Source organism: Boleophthalmus pectinirostris, unplaced genomic scaffold (assembly GCF_026225935.1).
Source record: "Boleophthalmus pectinirostris isolate CB_2022bp ecotype Guang Dong unplaced genomic scaffold, ASM2622593v1 HiC_scaffold_8, whole genome shotgun sequence".
NCBI classification, from domain to species: Eukaryota; Metazoa; Chordata; class Actinopteri; order Gobiiformes; family Gobiidae; genus Boleophthalmus; species Boleophthalmus pectinirostris.
In genome coordinates this window covers 31,225,065-31,253,045 of record NW_026571515.1, presented here as the reverse complement: position 1 = coordinate 31,253,045, position 27,981 = coordinate 31,225,065, and the positions used below count along the sequence as shown (strand labels likewise).

The 27,981-nt window shown below is 36.6% G+C and overlaps 1 protein-coding gene across 8 annotated transcripts; it reads right to left on the bottom strand.

Annotated features, from left to right (window-relative positions):
* Window positions 1-1,768: 1,768 nt before the first annotated feature.
* rap1gapa (RAP1 GTPase activating protein a) lies at window positions 1,769-22,337 on the bottom strand. 8 transcript variants are annotated; one of them, XM_055166111.1, is made up of 24 exons: window positions 21,491-22,337; window positions 19,575-19,610; window positions 17,874-17,921; window positions 16,534-16,572; window positions 16,262-16,453; window positions 13,916-14,019; window positions 12,746-12,824; window positions 12,234-12,287; window positions 12,064-12,147; window positions 10,253-10,353; window positions 9,933-10,062; window positions 8,839-8,994; window positions 8,692-8,763; window positions 8,528-8,614; window positions 8,281-8,421; window positions 7,506-7,637; window positions 6,310-6,387; window positions 5,483-5,592; window positions 5,281-5,400; window positions 4,810-4,945; window positions 3,272-3,383; window positions 3,110-3,189; window positions 2,977-3,028; window positions 1,769-2,863 (listed from the first exon to the last, which is right to left on the bottom strand). In XM_055166111.1, the coding sequence occupies exons 1-23, from the start codon at window positions 21,533-21,535 to the stop codon at window positions 3,020-3,022; spliced, it is 2,145 nt and encodes a 714-aa protein (XP_055022086.1). In that variant the 5' UTR covers window positions 21,536-22,337; the 3' UTR covers window positions 1,769-2,863; window positions 2,977-3,019. The 8 variants fall into 8 exon arrangements, with proteins under 8 accessions (XP_055022086.1, XP_055022087.1, XP_055022083.1 ...); XM_055166112.1 differs by lacking the exon at window positions 19,575-19,610; XM_055166108.1 differs by lacking the exon at window positions 21,491-22,337 and having other exon boundaries at window positions 19,575-20,132.
* Between the last annotated feature and the right edge of the window lie 5,644 nt (window positions 22,338-27,981).

Here is a 27,981-nt window from a genome sequence, read left to right as displayed (position 1 = left end):
CCTGGTTTTGACAAACGCAAATATGGTCACACTAACCTGTATTCCACTGAGTCATGTCTTTTAATCCGACAGAAGTTGACCGCATCAGCGACACAAGAGCTGTAGTTTTATCTTCGCTGAGTTTATGCAAATTAGCGATGCGGTTTTAAGTTTCGTTTCTGTGAGAGTTGCACAAAAATGAATTAAACACATTATAACCTCAAACGGATTGATGTCTAGAGTCGTTACGGTTTATATGTCGTAAAGTTGAATTTATTTATGCAGATCAGTAGTGCAGATAGTAATAATAATGATGATCATTTTAATATAAAAACGTTAATGATTAATCGATAATCGATCGTTAATTCTTCCAACGATCGATTAAGAAAATTTCATCGAATGCCCATCCCTAATACTAACAATGGAGCTCAACAGTGAGCACTACCAATGCACAGGTCCACCTGTAACCTGCACAAGTAAAGCGGGAGGGATTCAGGTCAGCTTCGATCCAGGTGGCTTTAGTCCCAAACTCTCCGAAAGCTTCTATCGGCACTATGTCCTGTGACTACATAAGCCATTTCAAATGGGTCCTAAAGGGCCCATATTACACTGAGCTATGCTATAATGTAATGCACATGTTCAAACGCCAAAAGCAGCCATTTAAATCCATTATCCTCTCAACTTCTTTTGACATACCGCTAACAGTGGTGTTTAGTACTGATGTTATGAAGTATTAAAGTAATAAAATTACCTTTGACACATCCTGACCACTGCAGACCAGAAGCACTCCACAGGATCTGCAGGTTTGGACATGCTCTGTCATTTTGTGAGAAAAGGTATTATTCTCAGGTTTACTCCTGATTGTTTAGACTTACATAACGAACACAACATTGTGAGGATAAAATGTAAAGTTTCTAACTGTAAGTGGATTTTCGTATCCTCTTTGCATTTACACATAATTGAGTGACTGTACAAAATAAACTATCAATGTCATATGCCATAAAATGCTATTTTATTATTGTGCAATGTGCTGACAGCATAAACCGTCCAGGGTTGTCCAGACTGAAGTAATAGGTTGAGGCTGAAGGACCTGCACATGAACATTATTGTCACAGGTCTGCTTCATAAAGGCATCGAGGGGAATGCCCTATACTGGAATGCCCACAAACTTGAAGGTCTTTATGGGAGGATTCTGCACACTCTAGATGTTAACCTGGTTCTCAGTGACTTAATTGTTTATGACCTGGTTGCCGTGGGCCTGGTGGTGCAGGGCCTGGTTCTGCAGGACCGTGTACCAACAGATGACAGTGGTGGGATAGATTTAGGACACATTTAGAGCTCCAAGATTAAGTAAAATTGAAATGAAATTGCAACTGGAATCGCTACAGTTATCCAAAGACTGCAATTTTTGGTCTACAATGAATTCTTCCACATATACTTTGCAGATATGTCATGCTTGGGTTGTTCTACATGTATGTGCAAGGCAGATTGCTCAGCAGTGAGTAGGGTTATGTTAAGGGTTAGGCCTAGTGTTAGGGTTGGGCTAGGGGTTGGAGTTGTGGTTGGGGTGTAATATCAGTTCAATTTTATTTAATTATATTTTATTCTCTATGGTTAAATAACAAAAACATCCAGTGACTGGTTTACAAACGTGGCCATTAGGCAGCCACATCAAATTGTTTATTCGGGATGTTTCTGGGCAGAAAGGAACCGCATCTGAGCATTTCACAATGAGCATTTTTACAAACCAACTAAATATGGTCGGAATCTACAAGCAGTCTAGGTGCAATAGATTTTAGTGTTTTATTTATTTACAACAAACCCAACAACACATTCATTTCATTGTAAATCTTGCTGTCTATAAAGTACTCTTTTTAATCTTTACACCATCAGCATGTGAGAATAAGGCAACTGAAATCACAACCTCAACAGCTGTTCCCTTTTAGCAATGTGACAAAATACAAAAAAAGACAGAGGAAGTCATACATAAATATACCAATAACCAGGCAGTTTTAGGCCCCTTTTAACTGTCCAGTTTCAGCCTACATATCTTTACTATAAAATCTTTATTTACAATGTCAGTAGTACATATTACAATATTACATGTAAGAGTTACTGCACATAAGGGGATGTGACCATCAAATAGACATTTAATATTACATTATAAATTACTTTGAAGCAACACTCACAGTTTAAGGTGACAAGCTGCCCACTGTGGTCCCTATGAGACACAGTGTACCAGGTGTATCATAAATGCCACTTCTAATAAACAAATAAATAAAAACATACAATTAAATAGACATTAACAATAACTGACAGCAGACAATAAATTGAAATATGTAATTGATCCTTATATTACTTTTTTATCATATTGTACACATAATGTAGTTTCACTGTCTATTTTTTAACACTGATGTTCACTTTTTGGCTTAATTGTGAGAGGTGAACAATTAAAATTATAAACATGCTTTGAAAATGCTTTAAGGCCATTCCATTAGTAATAAATCAAAAGATTTTTGTTAAACAAAAGCCATTTTCATATTATTATTGTTAATATTATCTCATATTCAGTGTTAGGAATAATGGCTCTGTGTTGTATCAATCTCAAGTTTACACTTGCACTGTCCTTCAAACCTGGCTCATATTTTCTTAATAAAACAAAAATGTAAAAAATAACATTGAGTCCGTAGACACATGAGTAGTAAAGAGTGAAAGGAAACAACATTGTGCAAACACTGGGCCGTCCTGGTGCATGATTCACGCCAGCCCTGTCTTCACCGAGCAGCTCCAGAGCGCTGTGCTCCTCCTCTGCTTCCTGCTCCTCACAAGTTCTTTCGTCTTAGACTTCTCTCCCATAAGGGCTGTAACTTGTAATAGGAATGGTCTGAAAAAGAAAAATATTTAAATTATTATTATTATTTTTATTTATATAAATTATTGAAAGTATTATATAGTATATATAAATTATTGTTTGTTTCTTGTGGCATTTAAATTTACCAACTTGATTATGGAAATCCAGGGGAAACCTTTGTGGATAGGACTAACAATTCTGTGACAAAAGGAAAAAAATAATACAGTAAGTAACATGACTCATAATTTTTGCTCTAAAAAGTCATTTGGGGGCACTCACTGATGAGGAGTGATGTTCGTATGGTCGTTCTAGTTTTATACGAATATCTGCTCCCTTCACTCGGTCCGTTTTACCAGGCCCTAAGGAAATAAAAAGTTTCAGAATACACACCAACAGTAGAACTAAGCCTATTTGGGTTTGAAGCTAGAGTTGAAGCCTCACCTGGGGAACTACCTCGGCTGGTGTTGCTAGTGCTGCTGATGCTGTCCTCCAGCCACGTGCTGTAGGTCAGTGAATCTCTCTTGTGTGGAGTTCCAGCAGAAGACAGACTCTCCTATAATAAGCGCAGGTTTGGGTAAGGAGTCATAAAAGATGCATTTAGGGCTGCATGCAGTATTTAGAAATACTGAGGCCCACTGTATTAGATGGAGACTGAGTTAGGGTCATTCTGGCTTTGTTCTGGTGTTTAATTATTCTTTTTTTTCTTTTTATTAGTTTTTTATGAACACATCTGAAAACAGAAAATAACAACAATAACAAAAAATAAAATAACATAAAAACTGTGAAAAGAACTAAAACTAAAAACATATACCATAAAATCCAGACTACTGAGCGCACCTGAATATACGCTGCATCAACTCAATTTTAATAAAATGTTTAAATTTTACATATATAGGCCGCACCTGAATATAAAACGCAGGTGTCCACGTCTTCAAGAATGTTATTAAGTTCAGGCCATCTGCTGCATTTATCGCCTCTGAAAGCTTTTGTCGTCTTTTTGCATTGAGTCAGTTCGTCATGCTGCCGTTGCCAAAATCTCACCATTGACTCATTGATGCCGAGCTCACGCGCAGCAGCTTGATTTCCTTCTTCACCAGCCACATCAGTTGCCGTTAACTTAAAAGCTGCATTATCTGCATTTCTTTGTGTGTTTTCCATGAGTAGGGTATGTGCATGAAGCACAAAATAATTGTTCAAAACACAATCAAATTAGAATCTTCCTCGGCACATCACCCCTGTCTCTCCCCGGCGCGTGACTCTTACAAGAGCTGCTGTCCTGTCTGGTTTCATATCAGTGTCTTGGAGGATTTCAGCAGATTTCAGACTCTCTCGGGAGTGGGGCTAGTTCTATCAATCAGGTATGAGTGGATTTTCGGCTACTGAAGTTTGAGACGTTTCTTCTCATCATTTAACACATACGGGTAAGACGTATCCCCCCTCACTAATGTTAATTTAACATCATAACTTATTTTATCACACAGCAATAAACTATATGAGTGCGCTGACAATATCACTAGCTAGTGTCGCAACTTCATTTTAACCCTAGATCCATGTGTGAACCGCACAGACAGCGGCATTTTTTGCACTCAGGCTGTGCGTATCGGCGATGTTGCCAAACCATAGACTGTATATACGAATGGACAATGTGCCAAACAAAGAATCCAATCATATATTAGCCACATCGTTTTATTAGCCGCAGGGTTCAGTGTGAGAAAAAAGTAGCAGCTTATGGTCAGGAATTTACGGTACGTTGTAAACATATATACACAAATTTCCAATTGTTAAGCTTCCCTAAACCAAAGTCCCAATGTAGCCTTATTTAAAGCAAGGTTTATTGTAAGTCTGTATTATGCTTTGTTATAATAAATATTGTTTTTTTTTGTTTGTTTGTTTATTTGTCTGTAGTTTAAATTTGATTCACTGTTTAGTCCAAACATTGTACCTTATGGTGCTTAGTTGGTGCTTAGTACAGGCCTTACCATCCCAGTATCATAGTCCTCTGTTGCCTCCGTCTCGTTCTCCTCTACCACACTGGCGAAGCTGCTGGCGTTGGAGGAGGAACGGGAGAGGTCATGACCCTCAGCAATGGAAGGAGCCCTGCCACAGAGACAAGAACTATTCATTGTGTTAACTACTTCTTCACTGGCCCAAATTATTATAAATTTTAATGCAAAATTAAACAGATTAAAGCTCAGTTTAATCAGCCTTTATTAACACTATAGTCTAGTCTTTGTATTTCAGATTTTATTATTTAAAGCATTCTGGCTAACACACATCTAAATAAAATGATGTAGATACAAATGCACTGTAGTGCAAATCTAACTATTTGAATTTTTTTTTTTGAGGTGCAAACTATAATATAACATGGTTTCAATCACAAAAATGCAACCTGAGGCAAGATGTGAGAACTTCAACCAAAAGTAGTAGTTTACTTAGAATCACTCACACACCTGTTCTTAGCTGTGTTGAGCACTTCAGGAGAGCTCTGATTGGACGAGTTGTCAGATTTTGGATCTTGGGAGACGTGACCACTGTCAGGAGTCTTCTGTGTGTGTGGTGAACTGTCCCTACTACAGCAGAAATAAAATGCATAATAGAAAATATAGGAACAACATAGAGAGCAGACAGACTCATTACAGAGATGTATCCTACCTCCTCTCTTGGACCTCTTGAATGTTCTCAATACCAATAGCACTGCTTCGTCTGGAACTAAAGGGACCAGACTTTTTCCTGGTTGGACTTTTTCCAGGAATTATCAACGACTGCAATGGACAAAGAGAGCAGAGCATGTTAGCATAATAAAGAAACAGATCTCTTATAATCCCATGTTTATTTTAAGATGAATAAAATGTTAGCTTGAGTGGTAAGAATTTTTTCTCAAAGATTTGAAAAAAAGGTGTGGCCTCTCATTACTGTTACAAAGAAATAAAGTTGTAATTTGCACTTAACGTCTTAATGTCAAGCCCCACTGAGTGTGTTTGAGCCAGAGCAGTATGACGAGGAGATAAAAGGTGATTTTAATGCTTTAAGGACTGACTGCTAAATACGCCTTCACAGTCACTGCTTTGTTCATTCAATCTCCTCCTTATGGCTCTTTCAAAAGGAACTTAAAGAAATACTTCTTCATCAATGTGGATTCAAAGCAGTTACTCTTTTTATATTTTCAAATATTGTGGGGCGACATTAAGTCCTTAGAATTTATAATAAATAATAGGATCAAGCAAGAATGAATCAACATAAAGTCAAGACTGAACAAAAAGAGGCCTAGAATTTTAAGAAGCAGAAAGTCTACAGTCTGTAAAATAAGCACACTAACTAAAAAAATGTGTGTTTATTACCCTTAGCACAAAGCAGACACAATTCAATCAAAACATACCATTAGCATAACAGTGGACAGTTAACGAAAGCGATGATGCTTAAGCCATGCAAACATAGGCAGGCAAAGGAGTATAGTAATGTAGTTAGAATTAGACATGAACCTCTTCTACTGTTCCTATCCCTATGGCACTGCCTCGACGTCCATATTTACTGGGACTTTTGCCTGGGACAAGCAATGACTGAGGCACACGGAGAGGAGAGGGACCACAACACACACACATAGAGAGATGAAGACAGGAGACAAGAGGAGGGAGGGAGGATAAGGGGAAGAGAAACAAATATAAACATGAGTTTTACATGCGGTAAGTCATGTCAGTTCAAATCAAATACAAAAGCATGTGTTAACTGAACAGAGGGACGGACAGTTGGCTCCGTGGGCACAACACAGGCAACTGAAGGGGAGAGAGACACGGTAAGCCATTCAAGTGAGCGCCTGCAGAAAGAGCATGGACACTGTCAGTATGTTATACAGCAAGATCCCACTGAGCTGGACAAAAGAAGAAGTTATTTTTAGTATTAAATAGAGAAAACATGGTTATAGACATGGTCTGTGTTTTTATATCATTGGTCCTTACATGTAGCCCATGCATTTGTGCTACAGAGGTGTGTTAAAATCTATAAAAATGAGAAATCCTGTTGTCTCTTTGTTGTGGTTGGACTTTGATACAACCGTACAAAATACTTTAAGCTAGGGATGCAACAATACTCGATATCACTGTAGTGGCCAAACTGAACCTCTGCCACTGAGATGTGCCCATACACCGTCTGTTATGGGTAATGTGCTTAAGAAAACAGATCCATAAAGGCCTAACTCTGATATATTTAAACAGAGAAGTATAATGTAATTGAATAACGTGTTATGTGATATTTGGCATATAAATAATAGAGGAAACTTTGATCCCTCGAGGCCTAAAATTATATTGTGAGGCATGTATTGAGATATGTATCAAATCATGCTGCATCCCCAATACAAACAACACTCATAAACACAGACTATTTCTCTAAAACGACTGTAATGAGAACACAGATAAAACATTAGTATGATGAGCAGTTCAAACCTCAGGAACCAAGAGAACATGTCCCAAAGAGAGTTACATTTTAGTGGAAAGAAAGTGCAATCACTGCAGTGTGAGGTGAGCTTCAAATGGAGGAAGAAACAGTGTAAGAATAAAAGTGGAATAGGTCAGTGAGAGGGACAAGGCTCCACCAGAGAGAAGAGAAGGAGTTAGGGAGTTAGGAGCTGGGAGTTAGGAGGCAGAGGGAGCGCCCTCTGCAGGAGCAGTGGCTCTGTACTTACTATCCCTGGGAATTTGGGACTGTCTGTGGGACTGTGGTTAAAGCTGCCGCTGAGGCTAGTGGAGACTGTGTGTGGCCTCTTGAAAGCTAGACCCATGGCGTCCATGGACTGGCTCCTGCTGCGGATCACCCGCTACAGAAAGACATGAGGAGAGACGATGAGACAGACCCTCTGACAGAGAGCAGAGGCAGCAGAGCCCGAGGGTCCTCCACTGTCCACTGCAGTCACTGCACTGATGCTAATCTTGACAGACAAGGAAAGCCCCAGACACAGCTAAATCTCAATGCCACAGGGTTTCTCACAGTCATTATATTTTGCCAGGTGAGAGAGAAGAAGACGGAAATAAATCACAGATGTTGGTACAGCACTGGAGGACCATGTGACTTTTACAGATGAGGAAAGAACAGGAGATGTGCTGTTATCTGACAAAGAGGATCTGTGCCCTTTCAAGTGGACACATCACTGAGGAATGACAGTGACAGTTTGCATCAATATGTGGCCAGTGCAGCTGGATAAGAGGGCAAGAGCACAGCACAAGCACAGCACACAATGAGCTGTGAGACACCCAAGAGCCAGGAGCAGCCAGCTCAGCAGGAAGTGTCTATGAGGCAGGGGATGAAATGACAAGTATGCAACATCATCATGGAAAAGACAGATCAACACCAAGAGATGAAATATTAAAGCTTTCAGCTGTTTCACTGTCTCATGCTTGGAATCATGTACATTTTTATGCAAGAACTCAAAATGAAGGTGAAACATTTGGAAAAACAATTACCTTAAAAGATTCAAAGAAGCCCCCTCCTCCACCACTCCCGTTCTCCAGTTTGTCATCGTCCCCTCCGACGCCCATCATGGCCTGGCTATTCATATGGAGCTCCTCATACAGGGTTTCTAACAACGCAGACCGTGTCCGCTCCTGAATAGAGACAGGGGTGCAATAGTAAAAGACAGAAGAAATACATATAATACATGTAAATAAATACATATAAATAAAAAATATAAAAACTACAGAACCCACTTACTTCTAATTTTGAAAACTTTTCTGCTTTGTAACAAGCATACTCTGCATTTATTAACTTAGTGAAAAGGAATTCATGGAATTCAGGACCCTGAAAATATAGAAGAAGAACATAATGAAGAATTTAAAGTACTAGACATAAAGCTTGACCAGTGGAGCTGTGCTCACTTTAGTAAAAACCGCAGGGCTCGGTAGAGCTGGACCAAAGAAAGGTACGTCATCTCTTGCTGTTACTGACACCTACAATAAATTATGATTTAAAAACATGTGTGTTAAAACATCCATTTAAAATGTAAATACAAAATATTTGTATACCTTATATAAAACATTGTCAGAGCAGGGGTTGACCACTTGAACCACAATATAAGCATGAAGAAAGTTAGATGCAATCATGTCTGGCACAAATGGAGTGTTCTCCTCTTGAAATACAATGGCCACAATATCATTCCCTATGTGCCTCTTTCTTTGAAGCTGCAAAAATAAAAAACACCGTTTTAAATAAATATACAAACATTTTTATCTAGGTGGTCCTCGAGTAAACACAAAAGTGAACTATTTTCTCTTTACATGTTCAAAGCAACCGCAGAAAGAATTCTGAAGTAACAGTACATCTGAATGAATGTATCTTCTCCTGTATTCAGAGCGTGTTTATTGCAGTGATCTTTAGCTGGAGCATGACTCATACCACCAGGGAGAGCTGTTCCCCATTTGAACGGCTCAAAGCATCTGCTGAACGAGCCATCCAACACACAAATACAATGTTTCTGTCTGAGCGCTGTGACAGTGTGCGGGCATGTGCAAATGAATGAGTGTGAAAATGTAGGACAGAGCAGAGGAGGTCTTTATGAATGTGGGCTGCTGTTTCTATATGCACATAATAACCCGCAGTGATTCACCAGTCTGTTTATTTATGCTGTTTTATAACCTATAGTAAACATAACCAGTGATGGGAAAATACGTATACTTCCATTGTGTAACCTGGTACATAGTTCAACCAGAGTACTGTATTGTGAATACTTTCACATTAAGTTGACTTATATTATAGTGAGAAACCTGACATTTATTTATTTAAATGTTTTTCTTATTAATACCTAATACATTAATACCTCTATAAAGTGACTGTGTAACTGCATGTGAATTCACGCAGAAACAACTAGCTATACAGAACAGTACTAAGAAAAGGTTTGTTTATGTAAAAAAGGTTAAATTAAATGCAGGATTTACTCCTAAATCTTTAGCTAATTCACTCTCTACTTTCTCCTTTCTGCTGTATAATTTTTCGACTACTACAAATTTTGGTTGAATAAGGGACCATCTACCTAAACAGCAAAAGTACCATAGCCCTATTCCCAACACTGAACATAATAGACTGAATCCTAGATTGGTGATTGGTGAGTTTTAGCACTGACCTGCTGCGTGTCTCCCTCTGTATAAGGTAGCTTTGTCGACACATGGAACATCACTTCCTTGTTGCGGTAGTTGCAGTAGATGGATTCTGTCCCAGTTTGCCCATGGGTAACATCAAGACCCCCTCGGAAACTGCCACACACATTCATACAAAAACGTATATGGTATAAGCATGTCTAAGAGGATATCCTGAGTGTGGCAGCACAAGCACGACTGTCACTGCACGGTAAGCCTGATCCAATGTGACATGGTGCTTCTAACATGTGCGATATGTGGCAGATGCTTCAATGCCCTGAAACTATAAAGCGTATAGAAGTGTTACCCTTTAAAGTTATGCAGCTCAATCTTTTCTCCCAGAAATTCCAGAAATTCGACAAACGCAGGGCTCTCATGCGTGTTGCCAAATAGCTCCTCTTCTGATGTCTGAAAATAAAAATAATAATTTATGTTAAACTTTGTTATTCAAGTAGGGGAATTCATCTTCATTTGATTCTTCTTTTATAGGTTAACCTGTCAGGAGAAGAAAGCAGTCAGAAGCCTATTTTATTTTATTATAGGTTAATGTGGGGACTAAAAGAAGCAAACGGAAGGCAGCCAGGCATAAAGATGAGACGAGTGGTTTGTGTACTCATGCATCAACCTGAAGGTGGGAAGTTTGGGTTGGTAAATTTGGAGCAAATTCTGACGGTGTTTGTTGTGAAAACATATTAGGAGGATTAAACACCTTTATGCTGTGATGCTAAAAACCACCATTGTACACATTGTCCATTTGCATTTAAATATACATTCATGTCAAGCTAAAGCATTTACAAAAAAATATAAGTTTAAAAGAGAGCCACTGAGGGTGTTTATCTAAAAATAAAGCCTTGATAGACACTGCATTGTCTATAGCAGCCCATGAAACAAAAGACATCAGCTTGGGAACATTTCTTTTTGTTTTCCAAGGCCTGGTTGAGGATGTTTTTCTGTACATATCTCCATTTAACCCCTAGAAAGACAGGCACAGGCCAGTCTCACGAGGTGACCTAAAGTTTATGTATTTCACTTCATTGTAAACTCACATGGCCTTGGAGAGATCTTCAGGCCTGCTCTGAATACTGTGGTTACAAAGACAAGAGCCCTCTGAGCATTCAATTGCTCTTATGCTTCCTGTAGCGTAGTAAACAAACAAAGCATGATTGCCTGAGAGGAGTGACAAGGGACAACCCAGGCACAGAGGAGGAGACTGGACCCACAGCCATAATTAAGACTCAACTCTTCTTATGGAAATCACATGGATGGATGCATGTATTATAGTTTATGTAATAGGCAAAGAACAATAACAGGGTATAGTGCACTGGGTGTTTGTACCTTAAGTCCTCCTCCTCCAAAGCTCTGTGCTCAGTTTCAGTAAATGCAATTAGTGTTTGTTATTTTCAAATTGCAGATAATGACTTAATAATATGATAATTTCATAGGGAATATCTAAAAGGAGAATCAACAAAAGGTGGTCCTAAAGCGTATCAGTATTTGCCTGTCCAACATCCAAAGATCCTACATTACACTAAATTGACTAAGCCATGTTAGAAAGGTGTTATTTCATGAAAAATATACTTGGAGTTGTGTTTTGTTTTATTCACACATGAGTAATCCTGTATTAGTCTGTCTACATCTATAAAGCTCAAAATACTCTTTTCCATGTTGTAATGTCATGAAGCGGTAGTTTTCAACTTGACAGCCATCTTTTATCTTAAGTTTAGTAGAGATTCACAATTCCTCATCTGAAATTATCCAATTGATTCTATAGAAGGTATATGGAGTTTAAAAACACAGTGCTGCACCTGTATTACAACATGACATCACAAGGTAGAACAGAGTGGTTTCAGTTTGAGAGATTTGTGGGTTAAACATGTACAAATTAAGTAAAACACAACAATTCATTTTATATTATTCATAACATCAAAAAACAAGCCATATTAAAACTGAGACTAAACTGGGCCTAAATGTGGTCTAGACCATGTTTAAATCAGGACTAAAACAGAACCAAACTAGAATACATCAAAACTAAACTGGGATTAAACGAGGACAGTCCCATGTGTGATTTATCATGTAACAGTTTTTGATATGATCACAATACATACGACTGAACAGCACCTGTCCAAACTTTTGGTAGATGATTCCAAACTTGAAATTGTTGCTGATCACATGTTCATCAAAGGTCACAATGAGTCTTGAAGCCTTTGAAAAAAATAAAACACTGTTAAATGTAAATTCAAAATAGTTATAATGAAAATGGAAATAAAATGGCTAGAGAAGTATCTTACTTTGGGGTAAAGAACAGGGTAAAAGCGATCCACATTGACCTCTTCACAGACAAGCTACAAGAGAAAAGCAACAGTAAATTCTAAATAGTAGTATTTTTAGCAGTTCAGTTTTTATATATTATGTTTTGTTTGTTTGTTTGTTTTTATTTGTTTGTTGTTTGTTTGTTTTTTACAAAATAAGAATAGTATAGTGATTTGAATTTCATTTTACAATTGGTTTTATGCCATTTAAGAAAAACAGCTTTGCCTGGAATGTTCCACAGTATGGCATTATCTTTCTGCATTCATTCAGTAATATGTCTTCTAACCCTTTCAACTCCTCATTTTCATAGGAGTGGAATAGTTTAATGCCATACTGTGGAATATTACAAGCAAAGCTATAGCATTTCCGTGGAAACAAGCAAGTGGAGGACAATAAACCAAAAAAGTTACATATTACAGCTTTAAGTGATGTTCCTATATTGTCTAGTATAATCAAAATAACCATGCTGTAGACAAAAAAAAAAAGTCACCTTAGCCATTTGCACCACATTGGGGAACTCTGTGAGGCAGGAGATGGGGATGACATCATGGTATGTTTTCAGCTTGGTCCTGGACACAGACAAATCCAGTCCATTCAAACAGGGCATGTGGCATTATCCTCCCTTTAGCCTCTTGTACTCCCTCTCATCCCCACCCACTCACATCTGCCATACAAACAACTCTAGTTCACTTTATGACACTTGCAATAGCACAACTGCTGTACGGAAGTGAACCTAGTCAATACTGAGCAATCTGTAGCACAAATAGCTTTCTTGTTCCTATTTGCAGAGGAAGACAGGTACATTAGCAAGGGAACAGAATTCAAAGGGCATATGTGACATTTTGGAGAGATGTCACATGCAGTGTTACACAGTATAGCAAGTGAATGCATTTTAAAATCTATAATGAAAAAAGGTGGAAATATTTTGTGACGTATACATGTTTTGGTTTATAATTTAACTGTAGATTCAGATATGGCATTAGTGTGAATGTCTCAAATTGCACAAGAAGGACATGTTTTTAAAGGGCCCATATTACACTATTCTCTGATTTATGTTATCTTGTTTCCTCGTCAAAAACAGACCTGGAGTTGTGTTTTGCTTCATTCACACATGTTTAACATATAAATCCTCCATATTTAGGCTGAGTTCTTCTCTCAAACAGAAAACACTTGTGATGTCACTGTGGTCATAAAGGAAGTGCTTCACTGGGTTTTTAAACTCCAAACACCTTCACTAGAATCATTTTGACAATTTCAGCCCTGGAATTGCCAATCTACTGAATTACAGGTAAAAAGTATACCTTGAAAAGTACCGGTTCATGACATCACAAGATGGAAAAGAGCATTTTAAGCATTGGAGATGCAGACAGACTAATAATAAAGGGTTACTCAAACATGTGTGAATGAAACAACACAACCCATAATTGCCCATAATTATAACATTGTGTAAAGCTCACAGCAGTTCATTTTGTGTAATATAGGACCTTTAATAAAGTAGTTATTCAAGCAAATGTGGTCATCTACCATATAGCTACTTATCTGTTACTATAGCTACAATGTACAATTTGCAACATCTTTCTTGATTATTTGTCAAACCCTTTTTCTTGTTGATGTTTGCTTTATTAGATAATATAAAATCATTGTCTCTTTCTAACCGTACCTGAGCATTAGCCGTAGATGCTCCTGATCTCCAATCTCATCGTATTTTAGTGAGAAGACCAGATGTCCAAGAGCGGTGTCGACTGAATAGTAATTAAAGTGTTCCTGGGGACACAGAGCGAGAATAGTCATTAGTGTCTGAGTCTGATACACAAAGAATATGAGAAAGCTCCACTGATCCACCATTGTCCTGCACTACACAAAGAAAAATCGAAATTAGTTTAAAAGGGCCTCTTGTTCTAAATTGTTCTATAAATAAAACTGAATTGAATGATCTGATTCTAAAATTGTTTGGCTAAATTAGATTTAGTTAGTCAGTATAGTCAATATAGTACATTCAAATTAATCAGCCAACTAAATAAATTAATGCTACTACACTGGAAGATGCTTGCTATATATGTTGAAACTAGTTAGAAAAGGCCCAATAAAATAAATTCAATCTAGTCAATGTTATTAATGAACTAGTTACTATATAAATTGAAGCCTTGACTTGTAAATAAGTCTGGTGGCGTCTCCTGTTTATCTCAGTGTAAATTGCTGAGTTTAATCACATACAGTGGAACATTCCTAGTAAAACAAAGTGGTGGCCCCTCCACCTGAACAGGTGCATAAACCAGTAACTATAAATAATAACTAGTAATTGAAGGCCCTATATCACACATAATTGACTGATAATTGATATTGCTTTTATTATTAGTTTGTCTACATCTCCAAAGCTCAAAATGCTCTGTTCCACTTTGTGATGTCATGAAGCAGGAGTTTTCAACAGTTACATTTTACAGCTACATTTTACCTATTGTTTAATTGAGATTGACAATTCCAAGGCTGAAATTATCCAAATGATTCTAGGGGTGTAGGGAATTAAAAACACAGTGGAGTATTACTACATGACATCATGAGGTCGTGTGTTTTCTGTTTGAGAGAAGAACTCAGTGTGTTAAACATGTGTGAATGAAACAAAACATAACTCCAGGTATGTTTTTGATAAGGAAACAACATTATAACAAAAATCAGAAAATAGTGTAATATGGAACCTTTAACTGTAAATTTAAAAAGTCATTAAAACTAGCATTCTTTCTTTATTTAATTTAATTTAATTTATTTATTGTATTTATTTTTATTTATTGATTTATTTTGCAGCGTACACAGCTCAACAGTTTGCATGTCTCCCATCTCACAGCAGATCACATTTGTTCATATTATGCATGTGTGAGAACAGGTGGCCCCAGCCTGAATGCATCTTCATTAGGAACAGGAGTACAGAACGCTAAAGAAGAAGGGCTGATCACTGTTAGCCTGTCTCCCGAGGGACACTTACAGCTAATCAGTTCATTACAGTATGGTGAAAGAGCCAGAGAAACTGATCATAAGTTCACCCCGAAAAATAATAAGGAAAAAATAAAAAGGAAAGAGGAAAGAGGAAGGAAGGTTTCATGTTTGGTTATGTAAATATAAATAAAAGGGCCTATATAGCACTAATTTTGGCCCTCTGTTAATTTGAGTTTGACAGCCCTAGTCTAGTGTAATCAGATTCCTGACCTAGTCGTTGGAGAGAAATTTAATTGTGCAGAGGCACTAGGTGGCGCAAGCCTGGCTATGTGTTTTCAGCCTGAAAGAAGAATATAGCCTAAATATACAGGGTTTGTGTGTTAAACATGTGAGAATGGAACAAAACATAACTCTAGGTATTTTTCTGAGGAGGTAACAGCATTATAACATGGCTCATGAGAGTTCATTTTGCATAATATAGGTCTGCTCCTATTTGGTGGTCTATCTGTTTATTTTACAGGGGACCCACTTTCATGTCTGATAATAGTTGTGACCCGCTTTTTGATGCACTCTTTGTAACGCATGTAATTTAGTATCTAGACAATTTGAGGTAATTAAGACTATATTTGGACTTTAAATAGGTTTTACCCTATTTTCTCAACCTATTACACTGCCCATAAACCATGCCTTTGTTTTAAACAGAATACAAAGTTAAAAATAAAAGAATATGTTTACTTTAATATTCCCATGTGGACTTACACTGGCTGTGGTATAGATCAAGAAAAAAAAATCAGGAAAAGTCCAACTCTGTATTATTTATGTGATTTTTTTTCAGTATTTATACCTGCCTAAGTACTGATGAATATCTGAGTATTGACTTTTTTATACGGTGTCTAACTACTACTACTACTACTACTACGACTACTACGACTACTACTATTACTAATACTACTAATACTACTAATACTTCTTAATACCTCTGTTCATTGTGATTCTAATTATTTTTCAGATGTTTCAAACAATATTATAACTGCATCTTGTACAAAGTCCATCATATTTATGGTACCAGGATACTCACCTTTCCCAGGAAGTGTTTGCGATAGAGCATGGCTGTTGTGTTACATTCCAGTTTAGTTCTTGTGTTGGGGGACAGCGGTGGCACCTGCTCTGAGTCCAGTGTGTCTGCCACTTCGTGATTGGTTCCTTCGATCCAGTAGCCCCCAAACTGTGGCAGGAGGATAAGAGGAAATGGGCTTTTTTTGCCTAGCACCTGTTGGGGAACACAACTCAATTAAGCTGTTCAAAATATACAAAGTATGCACTAATGAGCTAGACAGCATAGCATTTTACCTCGTGTACACTTGGGTATGGAATGTAGTCCTCTTCTGTCTAGAAATATATTAAAGAGAAAGAAACATGTCTCATCAAGGCATTTTTGAAGGTCAATCCGCCTTTATAATCCCAGACCCCTTACAACATGTCCTCAGAATGTTCAAAATACCGGATGGAGACGACTGGACGCAAATATGAAATGTCTATTATAGTTTCAATTATTAAAGGCGTGTGCCTGATTCTTTCCCATGTATTTGAACAAATGTGTCTGTCCACAGTACAAATGTAAGTAGCTCTTGACGTCAAAATATATCTGCTGCGTGCATTCTGTTTAAAGGGACAGTTTGGAATTTAGTTAGTTAGCCAAAGTGTTGGAGATGTGTGGAGACACTTTTAAAAATATTCCTTCCAGTCCTTTTAATTTCCTTTAATTATAAAGCATTTCATTGTCCGCAAGTTAGCAAGTCAGTTGTCAGCAAGTGTGTGTTATCATGCTAGTTGTTGTTAGCAAGTTGTAAAAGGTGCTTGTAAACTCACAGTAAATAATTAGGATGCTCAGAATGTTTTTAAGACAGTAAAAGTCAGTTACAACACCAAACTGACATCAGATCTGAATTAAAATAATGAAATTTAAGGATTTCTAACACAAAAAATCTGCTACAATTTTTAAATTTTCAGTGTACAGATGTCAGTTATTTTTTTCTTGTTTACCATTAAGAATGGAAACAATATAATTTAATAGCATCAAAGTTGTATTTGAGCTAAAGTAATTTCACTGAAAGTATAATTTGTGGTAAAGGAGGTTACAAATCTTGAAAAAACTATTATGAGGACAACATTTTTGTCAACATTTGTCTAGGAGTAGTAAAAATCAAGATTCTGACTTCAAAAATGCTTTTGTCCCATGTATATGGATTGTAGCAACATTGGTCTTGCCCCAGCACAGATACAGTATATTGTGCAAAAGAATCTTTTGAGGTCACAATTTGTCTGGTGTGTACTATCTGCATCTACTTATAAGCCTTAAGTTTATCACTTATGTAGTTACAATGGGGAAAAACATCATGTTTTACTTCACTTTTGTTTTTGTTTACAAACTTAGGGTCTTTCAGAATATTTGCTATAGTAACTGTTGCATCATACAATCCAAGCATATAAAATCAAAACTGAGATATAGGCAGCCTTGATGTAAATTGAAATGTTTCTTTTCCATGTGCTTACAAAGATGCTCCTGGTTAAGTATCTCACAGTGTAATGAGCTGCATAGGGCTTGTGCAGCTGTTGCAGTGAGATATGGAGCAGCGGAGAGGAGGTGATGAGCGTGTCATGTGAATTGTGGTTCACAGAGAGAGACCAACCTTGAGTGGGGGAGGAAAGGTGCATCTTTGTTCATCCATCCTGTTACCCTACATGAAGAGAATGTATTTAGTCATGTGTATAACAGTGGAATTAAGACACAAGAGGTGCTATAGCAAAAAGCTGGGACATTGCGTAGGGAAAAAATAAAACATCAAGCAAGTTTATATTGAGTCTTTTCAAATAGTCAATGATCATTTTGGGTCTTTAGAATGGAGAGGTCTAGAGCCAGTCCTCTGTCACAAAAAATATGTGGTTTGGAGAACAGATCAAACTTTGGAGGAAAAAAATTGATATTTTTGATTTAGATGCCAGATAAAAAGTTGTATAGTGAATGGGAATTTTTTCCTTTTGCAACCATGTATTTTGCCCAAGAACACAACAACACTGACAGGGAGAGGATGAATCAGCAACTCCTTAGTTAGTTAGTTAATACTTAAACCCACTCTAAGTCACCCCATTTCTTTTGCCTTGGTCAGGTGTATTTACTTATTACACATTGTCCCAACTTTGATATTTTAACATACAAAAAGAAGATTAAAGTGAGTTACAAACGCAGTGCAATTCAGGTAGAGAAAAGAGAGCAACACACTGCATTATATAAGAGTTCCCAGTAGATTTGAGGCAGGCTACAAAGCATAATCAGACAGAAATAGATGAAAATAGCCCATATTATTCACAATGTAGTTTCATAGCAAAGTTTAATACAGTGAATTGAGCTATCAGAGAGAAGAGATAAGTAACAAGACCAGAGGGATTTAAGAGACAGCACTCCTACACTGAGACTTTAAGTGTGAAATGAAGAGAATCATGCAATAATAATTCAGTCAAAGAATAGACAGGTGCAGCGTTCACCAATAAACCAAGATGTATGGCTGCATATGTATGTTTGAATTAATAATTTAGAATCAAAAGCTATAACTTATTAAAATATATCTTGAGAATTCTCCAAGTTTCTCATAGAAGCTGTCAGAAAGCAGGACATCTCCAGGACATGGGATAATGAGCTTACAGAGGCTGTCAGTTCTGCATTACAAGCTGAATGTTAACACAAAAATGCACACCTCTCTTCTGTGTAAGCAAGTCAAAAACAACTTCTGACAACCAGTGAAAGGCAAAACAGTTAGGCATAGGTGTTAGTTGTTTAGTATGTTCACACGAGATCAGTTAGTTAAAATGACTTCACTTTGAGATATTTACATTGATTTGAGTATATTTACTACAACTAAAGGGATACTGTGTAGGTTTTTAGTTGGAGGGTCAGAAACCTTCCAGATGTTCTGAAATCTTCCATAGCATGGCATAAAACATACTAAATTCCTACGGAGACAAGCAAGTTATGCCACAAATAAAATTACCAGTAAAACATTGTAATGGGATAGATGCAAGATATAGGTTTAATGCCATACTGTGGAACATTCCTAATCACATGACAGACCTCCACCAGAAAGCATACACATGTGTACCTTTAATGACTGGTTTCAAGTATTTTTGTTCACTAATTAAAAAAAAAAAAAAAAAAAAAAAAAAGATCTCTGTCAATGGGGTCAGAACTTTAATAGCAATCATATTACACTGAACAAATCCAATCTTGTCTGAAATTTTACTCAAATCAAGATTGACATTATGAGTTTCAGTCATTTTAACTAATGTGATTATTCTATTCTGCAGAGCAGCTAAAAGCTTTTCTTTCGATGGCTTACCTGCATCCTCGCAATCATTTCAAATAAATCAGGGGTCTGGGGAGAGGGAAGATACACTGGCTTGAATTTGCTTGGTTCTGGGTGGATACTTTGTGTTGGAAATATAAAATTCATGTATGTTTGGTGCTTATGATCATAAGCTTTTCGTAACCGTGTTTGAAACGTAAATATGATGTGGGTGTGTTGTTTTAAAATGTCAGCTCTTGTCTCAACAAACTTAAGAAAAAGTACACACAAAGCAAGCAGAACATCGTGACTCCTCACAGATCTGTGTATGTGTGGGTAGGATACTGTATTATAAAAGTGCAAGTCAACATTTTATCTTGCTAGAAGTTTAAAAAAGTGGGCAAGTGTATGGTTTTGGGAGGTCAGATGGGTCACAGCATCTCCAAAACAGCAGTTCTTGTGGAGTGTCCTTGGTTTGCAGCGGTCTGTATCTATTAAAAGTGGTTCAAGGTTGGCCTGTGATGGTCCAGTCCAACTATTAAGCTACTGTGGTAAATGCTTGGGCACATATTGCATGATCAGAAAATAGTGTAATAATGGGCCCTTTGACTAAATATGAAAACAATGACTTAACCAGGGGGTAGTAGCACAAAGGAGTAGAGCAATAGAAACCATATTATTAACACATAATATATAGGAAGTTGGTTCCGATAGTTTGTCTGGTGAGGTGTCAAGTATTAAAGGAGGTTGGTCATAATGTAATATCTGCAAATAATGAGTGGGGGATATGTCGGTGAATGTATAAAAGTGTAGTGGTTGTTTTGGAAATATCTGTAATGAAAACAATGAAGTATGAAAAAGCAGCTCACAAATACTACAAACTTAAGGTGCATCATATTTTTAACTGTCTGTTTACATTTGAATAATTACACAGCCTGTCAAAACTTTTGACACCCTTTAGTTCAGCGTATTTTTCTATATGTTTTACTTTCTACATTTTAAATACCTACGGAAGACATCAAATATACAAAACAAGATATATGGAATTATGTAGAAAAGAAAAAAGTTAAATAACTCAGCTATTAAAAATATATATTTTATATTTAAATAAATGTAGCCATCCTTTGCTTTTTTAACACTGCTACAAACCCTTCTCTCACTGAGCTTTATGATGAGGTCTCCTGAAATGGTTTTCACTTCACAGTTGTGCCTTGTCAGGTCAAGAAATGCCAAAAGCACAAACCAGGGTTCAAAGCAAAGGGTGGCTATTTGTACAATTTTAAAAATCTAAAACAAGTTTGGAGTTATTTTGAGTTTATTTTTTGTTTGCTATATTCCATTTGTGTTATTCATAGTTTTGATTCTTTCTGCAATGTAAAATAATCACAAAGTACTTTGTAAAGTAAAGAAGAAAAATAAATGAAAACGTGTTTTGACTGGTAATGTACTTCCACCTAAACCAAGAGATGAACATGCATGTTTCAAAATATTTCTGGTAGATAACATGGTCTGAATACTGTCATTAAGATAATCGCCAAAAATACTCAGATTTCTTTTTTGTCAATAATATCGCTCACCCCTAGAGAGAATATTACACCCTAAAACAGAATACTATGGTTGTTATCAGTCCCTTAAGGAAGAAAGGTTTTAACCATGATCCTGATAGTGGCTTTGTGTACACAGCAATCCAGCCTATGCTTTCAGTCACTTTGAGTAACGTCCTCCACCAAGAGCAAACAACAGAGCCCCACAAACCCTAAAGGTAAATAAACCTGTCTTAAATGGCATTAAACACATAATAGAAAAATACAACGTACTTCGACATAAATGTTCACTTTAATTCTAAATAATAAAAACATTATAAAGTGTTAAGTCAATGTGCAATGTGTATGTTTTCAAGTTTTTGGAGCATTAAAATATTATTAGAATTTCTTTTAAATCTGAATATTCATGCCAAAAAAGCTACTTACACGTTTTGATGTCTTGGGAGCACTGATGTCTGGTAAATTAGCCATAGCTGAGTTCAGTTCAGTTGCTTTGAATCTTTCAAAAGCACGACTTGGGTCTAGTTGTGTAGTGCCTCCTTATCTATGCCAGTCATTTTGAGACACTGTCAGAGCAGATCCTGTGCTCCTCTGAACATTCAGGATCATCAACAACTGGCAGGTGCATGGCTCAGGTTTCACACAGAGCTGCTGCTGCTGCCTTGGCAAAAAGTCAACCTCTGCTCCTCTGCTGTTTATTATGTTTATTACTATTTTATTATGGGTCTATATAAAAATAAATATAAAGAGGTGACAACTGGATACAAAATTAAATTTGGACTTTAAAGAAATGTATTGTGTTAGATTGACTTATCATTCAATACATGACAGCTCAGACAGTTATTCAAATTTATCATGGGCACTTTTTGCTTTGTACTAGCGGTAATGGTGATAGTAGGTTTTTTTTGTATTTTATTTTTTGTACTTTTCTGAGTAACTTAGTAACTTCTGTGACACATGAAGTGTTTCATTTGTATTGGAGCTCATGTCTATCGGTATCTACCAGAGCTGTATATTTAGAATCTATTTTTGGGAAAATCTGCTTTAGGTTTATCATGTCAGTGGCATAATGGGATTCAATATTATCATTTACTGTTTATATTTTTTCCCCACTATATTATCACAACAGGCCTATGTCAGATATTTAGTTATATATTTAATCATTTTATGTTCATTTAAAGCAAATATTTACATTCTTCTACTTACTTGTACTTCTACTTTTCTACAAAAAAAATTACACTAATTCATTCAAGTTCAACAGCACATGTACATTATTTCCTTTTTGAAAAATTATGTAACTAACTATATAAAACCACAAAAGTTGTTTAGCATATTTTAAGACAGGTGTTTTACCTGTTACAAGTCACATGCATTTTATAGAAGAGTGACAGGATTTTTTTTCATGAAACTCTACAGACAAGATGATCACTGCACAAATGAGTATCTCTGGTATCCACGAGTTTGCAAGTGATGAAAAATGAGCACTGTAGCCATGGTAATTAACAATCCAAAACAAGATATTGTATTTTTAAAATTGTCAAAAGTGCTCCAAATGTTGCCAATAAACAGGAATTAAAAAATGTCAGCAAAAAGACTGTAGTCCACATGTGGTCTGCGCTAATACTTTTCATAGCAAGATGGTGCCTTAACCTTTGCACTGTCTCTTTCCTATGTCCTATTTCAAGCTAAAACACCATGCTTCTTGTGATGTAAGTGGAACTGGCATATCCGACCTCATCCTAAGGAGCGCTGCAGTCAGTACAATCACCTCTGACATTTCTATTACTGGAGCTAATGTAAAGACAGATCACAATAAGAAGAAAATGAAATGCATAATTCTTATTCTCTTCTCCTAACCCTGTCATCGGGCCCTCATTATCAACACTGACCAGCTCCACAAGACAGGAAAACCTACTACCACAAGCTGTTTTCTCTGGAGTACAGCCAGTTTTATACTTTATGGTGCTGTGCTGTTTGATTCTGAGTATACTGGCTTCGGAGAATTAGCCATTGCTCACAAAGTAGAGATCTGACATTTTTAATGAATTGATAAATGTCAGTGCCCTAGTCCTCATGTTTTATCAGGATGAATGATTGGGAGCCTGAGTTCGATATTAAATTAAGAATGAGGCTGTATTTCGACAAAATAGCATAATAAAAGCACAGATGTGTAGAAAGGTTAATATGTTAATACAGCATTTTAAAGAATCAAATGACGCATAGATGCTTTCATGCAGCGTTACGAGAGAGGTGTGAAATTGCATTATATTCGATATAAAAGATGATAAGTACTTTGAATAGAGCCCAGAACCATCCACATGGGTGACGACTCTACCATATATAAGAGTAACGCCTGATTGCTTGGGTAGATAGGATGATTATCGGATGAAACTCCGTCACTTTTATGAACAACAGATTGAGTTCTGTTGGGGGCTGGGTATTGTAGTGCTATAAAAATTATATACTTTGATTTGTTCTTTAATTTATGTAATAAAGATAATATAATTGTACGAATACGCTGTGTTTATGATAGCCTAAGAGCTGCGTTCTCAATAATGTGTTTGAGCATTTTTTAGTCAATACTCAATGATCATAGCTTCTATACCATGTAGAAGTCATAACAAATCAACAGTTTGATGTACACATATTTGATTCTCTCTTAGTGGTTAAGACTCTATAAGGCATATTTTTCATTTGCTCTTAAGATTTAATCATTGGATAATATTTGCGCACGTATCGTTCTGGACTGAGCTCAAATAAGTATCAGTATGGTTTGAGAACTGGACAAATTCCATAATATCCGGCTTATATATACTAGCAAAGGCTTTAGTGGATGTTAGCTTTAGTTAAAGTGAAATATATTCTGAGGATGCCTTTCCATTCAAAAATATATTTAGTTAAAATTATTATGGCAATACACCTACATCTGCAGTGCAGGATATTGATACCACAAAAAGTGTTAGGCTAGATAGAAAACAGCAAGAGGCTTTACTGATAATACGCGCTAAGAATTTAATAATCTCTTCATATTTAATATGAATATTGTTTTGAGTTTTCGAAAGATTTTCCTGAATTGGAGCATCTGGGGTGCACGTAAGAGCACCTCTGTAGGGTTGTGTACTTTTTTAATCTCGATGTCGACATAAACTTATAAAAGAATAGTTTTTGTATCTGAAATTAGCAGAAAGCCATGGAGAGGTTTTACAGTGCAGGATAGGAATGAAGAAAGCTGCTGGAGGTGATAATATGGCGCTAGATTTGACGTCAACTTTAAAACTTGGCTTGTTATCGTTCGCATATATATACGTTGCTTATAATGCAAATATACCGACTGACATGAGATATTCATCGAGTTCTATACGAGCCTTTCTAGACTAAGTTCTAGTGATTTTTATTTCCAGGGCTTTCATAACTATATTGGAAAAGTAATGATGGTATTCAACATGCCCTGGTCGGATTTTGGGGTGATTGACAAGTATTTGGTGCAATTCAACTTACCAATATCGCACTAATTTTCTTGACCAACTACGAAAAGTAGAGATTACGTACTACAAATATATAGTCGTCATGAACTTTCTGTGCAGGGTGTGATGCTAAGACTGCAAGAAATAGCTAATCTGGCTCTGTCTTAATGTGAGTTCGAAAGTGACTCTAAGATTTAACTTGCTACAAAGTTCTGTCTATTTGGATCCATAGAGGTAGAGATTGTCTCAGGCTTTGATTTCAACGCACAAATCTGACGCAGAAGGAACAGCTTAGATGGAAACTACAAGGGCTGAGCCTAGCATATTCTCATGCGTTTTTGGAGGTTTGCTTGGTTTTTTCATTCTGATAGATTCATATATGTTGGTGGTAACATTGATGTAATGACGTGGCCTATATCAAATCGTTACTGTATCAGATGAGAAGCATATATTGGGCTAGGATGTAGATCCATCTATTGAAATAATCAAAATCGGTCGCCTGGCAGGCTAGATATTTGAGTATTCATATCACTGCCTGTGTGAATATGATTTAAGTGTGGCATATTACTAGTATAATCGACTAGAATAATTTGGTCTGATGATTTAATAAACCTGTACATAGACATGTCATCTTCACATGATGAGGTCTTTTTTCTCTTAATATGTTGATTCATAATCTAATAGAACGTTTTACTTGCTATGAGCTTCTATAGAAAGGCATAGGGAGAAAAACTAACATCTGTGTTTAAATGTGTGGCACCTCTCATACTCGTAACTATTTTATGTTTGATTACCTCTCGAGCTGTCAGGATGGAGACTAGCTGGAAATAAATACTGGTTTCTCACTAGGATTTCGGTCTGCTGACAAGAAACTCTATCTAATTCTCTCTGTAAGTTTGCAGATATCCTGTGCTAGGTATCAAAATACCATGATTTGTTTGTTTTTGGTACGGAGCACAACAGGTAATCCACACAATCTAATGTAGAAGATAGAATCATGTGATAACAAGCTTCTTTATTATTTTTTATACATTTAATGAAAAACACAGGACTGAGACACCATTTGACTGTCAATCCTCACGCCTTAAGTCTCATGTCTTGGGTCCCTTTTGTGGACAACACGAACAGTAACAAAGTGCGGTCGCAGATGGATGAAACACGAAGAATGGATATTGCACTGACTTCGGTGAACAAATTGCGAGCTCTGCCCTCAGATTAAAGAGTATTTCATAGAATATGGACTTGCACAACTGAGACTTTTCGGCATTTGATTTAAATTTCTTTTTTATCTAGAGATTCTGATCGCTTTTTAGCCTTTCTCTTCCCTACACGTGTTGTCTGTGGTGTGCATTTACCACCACATTCTACAATGCATGACACATTGCTAATCGCCGCAATTGAGGTTCAGAATTAACAAAAGTAAACGTGCTGGAGCCTCGCTAACAGCAATGAATAGGCATGTAGACACGTATTCTAATGTATCACTATGTTCGCGAGGCGTCCTTAGAATTTGTCTCAGAAAATGCGTCGTTCTCACCACACAGTGAACCGGCTGATGAATCAGGTAGAAATCATAATACTCACACCTTGTCCCTTGTGTATGTTTTCAGTATAATTCATGATGTGATGCAAATAAAACGCTTCATAGTACCTTGTATATTGTTCCAATTGATAGTAGAAAATCTTGAATAACTTTATGGGTGCGAGACGGAGATCTGGGCAATAAAGGCAGTCAGAAGATAGATAATTTAGAATTTTATTAGCAACCTGTTTCTAACGGACAAAAATGGATACAGTTAGCTATTATCAAGTTGCCTAACATACCAGAGAATAGAAGGCTTAACACTGCAGGGTGCCCAACTCTGTCAAGAACATAGATCTTTGTTGGATAATATAAGATTGGCATGGGAGGTGGCAAATGAGATGAATTAACAGATCATGCTTTAAAAGATATTAAAAGTTTTTCTAGGATAATGGGTCTAAACTAATTATAAGCATCTTGTCCTTTTTTTACATGTATCGAATGTAATTCAAGAATTAAATGATATAATTTGGGTAACAAGTTATGTTTTGAGTGTGATAAATGAGACGATGTAGAAGAATACTGTGCCTGAAGGGAGAGTAATAGAGAGATATCTAAAAAAATGACTGATATATCGTAAAAATTATATGGCATAATGTGATGTTAATGATCAGTTTTGATCATAATCTAAATGATTAAATGTAATTATACAGTCAAACAACACAGAGATAATGGCACCACCAAATTGTCAACACCATAACCATGGCCCAAACAACATGCAATCTCTATGGCTCCGTGCTCGAGCCTTATCAAATGTATGTAAACACCTGATGTAGAAACCAACCCTCGGTGGTTAGATAAGACGCACGACGTTTTCCCATGTAATCTCTTACATCTAGAGATTATAAACACTTTAAAATGTCATACCTGAGGGGGAAGGGCACGTCTGCGCGCCTCGCTCTTGCTTAAACCTTCTTCCTTCTCCCATTTTTGATCGGAAAGATCCACCGGTAGTCCCCAATACTTATGATTAGAGTATCATCAACTATCACAAGTACTTCTCTTGTCTATTGGGTTTATATAAAGACCTAAGGGTGGAATAATATTGTTGTCTTATCTGTCTCGATGCTGCACAGATACAAAAATTACCTAACATATGAATGACTATTAGTTGAATGGTACGATATTCAGTGCATATTTTGGTAGATGGATACAACGCAGGATACCGGTATAATATTTTTTGTTTTTTCTCTTCTTATGAATAAAATATTCTCTGCAAAAGACTTGAGGTTTAATTTGTCCATGGGTTCATTTAAGCACTAAGATATACACGTTATTTCTATTTTACAATGCTATAATGCATGCTCCACTGAAACTATGCGTAGGCTCGCAAGATGGAGTTTCTTGATTTAGGATTAGCTAGTATAGTGACATTCGTGATTGTTTTTGTGTTCTTTTGTGTTTTTGTATTGTCATTTAGTTGGCTGCCGAATTGATGTCTTGTAATATAGTATCATTTTACAACTAATATGTGACACTTCGTTTGGTTTTATACGAATAGACTTTTTTAATGAAAAACATAGAATACAATAAACAAAAATATTTCACCGCGCTGGCAATAATCTACTAATTTGCATCTGTGAGTATTCCTATTGTCTATATATTCACACTCATTCTTGTTGTACGTACCTTGATACTAACAACAACAATAAGTGTATTTCTCGAAAGGCTATCAACTAAGTGTCTTTTATACAGCAGCTCTCATTGTTAAGTTAATATTTCATTCACGCGCAAATTCGCGACGCTAGAGTTATGGGAACATTTTGTTTCCTAGTTGAGACTTGTGTAATTTGTTTAATGTAGCAATAATGGTAAACCATTTTGCTTGACTTCTACTGCGCGCACCGCCTGTGGATAGACAGATAACAGCG

Excerpts from the sequence above, each read along its gene's own strand:
- rap1gapa (XM_055166108.1), bottom strand. The coding sequence starts at position 19,688 with ATGAATTTTATATTTCCAACACAAAGTATCCACCCAGAACCAAGCAAA. Across the intron at positions 6,388-7,505 it reads GTCCCAAATTCCCAGGGATA|TCATTGCTTGTCCCAGGCAA; the intron begins GTAAGTACAGAG and ends CGTGTGCCTCAG. Across the intron at positions 4,946-5,280 it reads CTCAACACAGCTAAGAACAG|TTCTTGTCTCTGTGGCAGGG; the intron begins GTGTGTGAGTGA and ends CACAATGAATAG.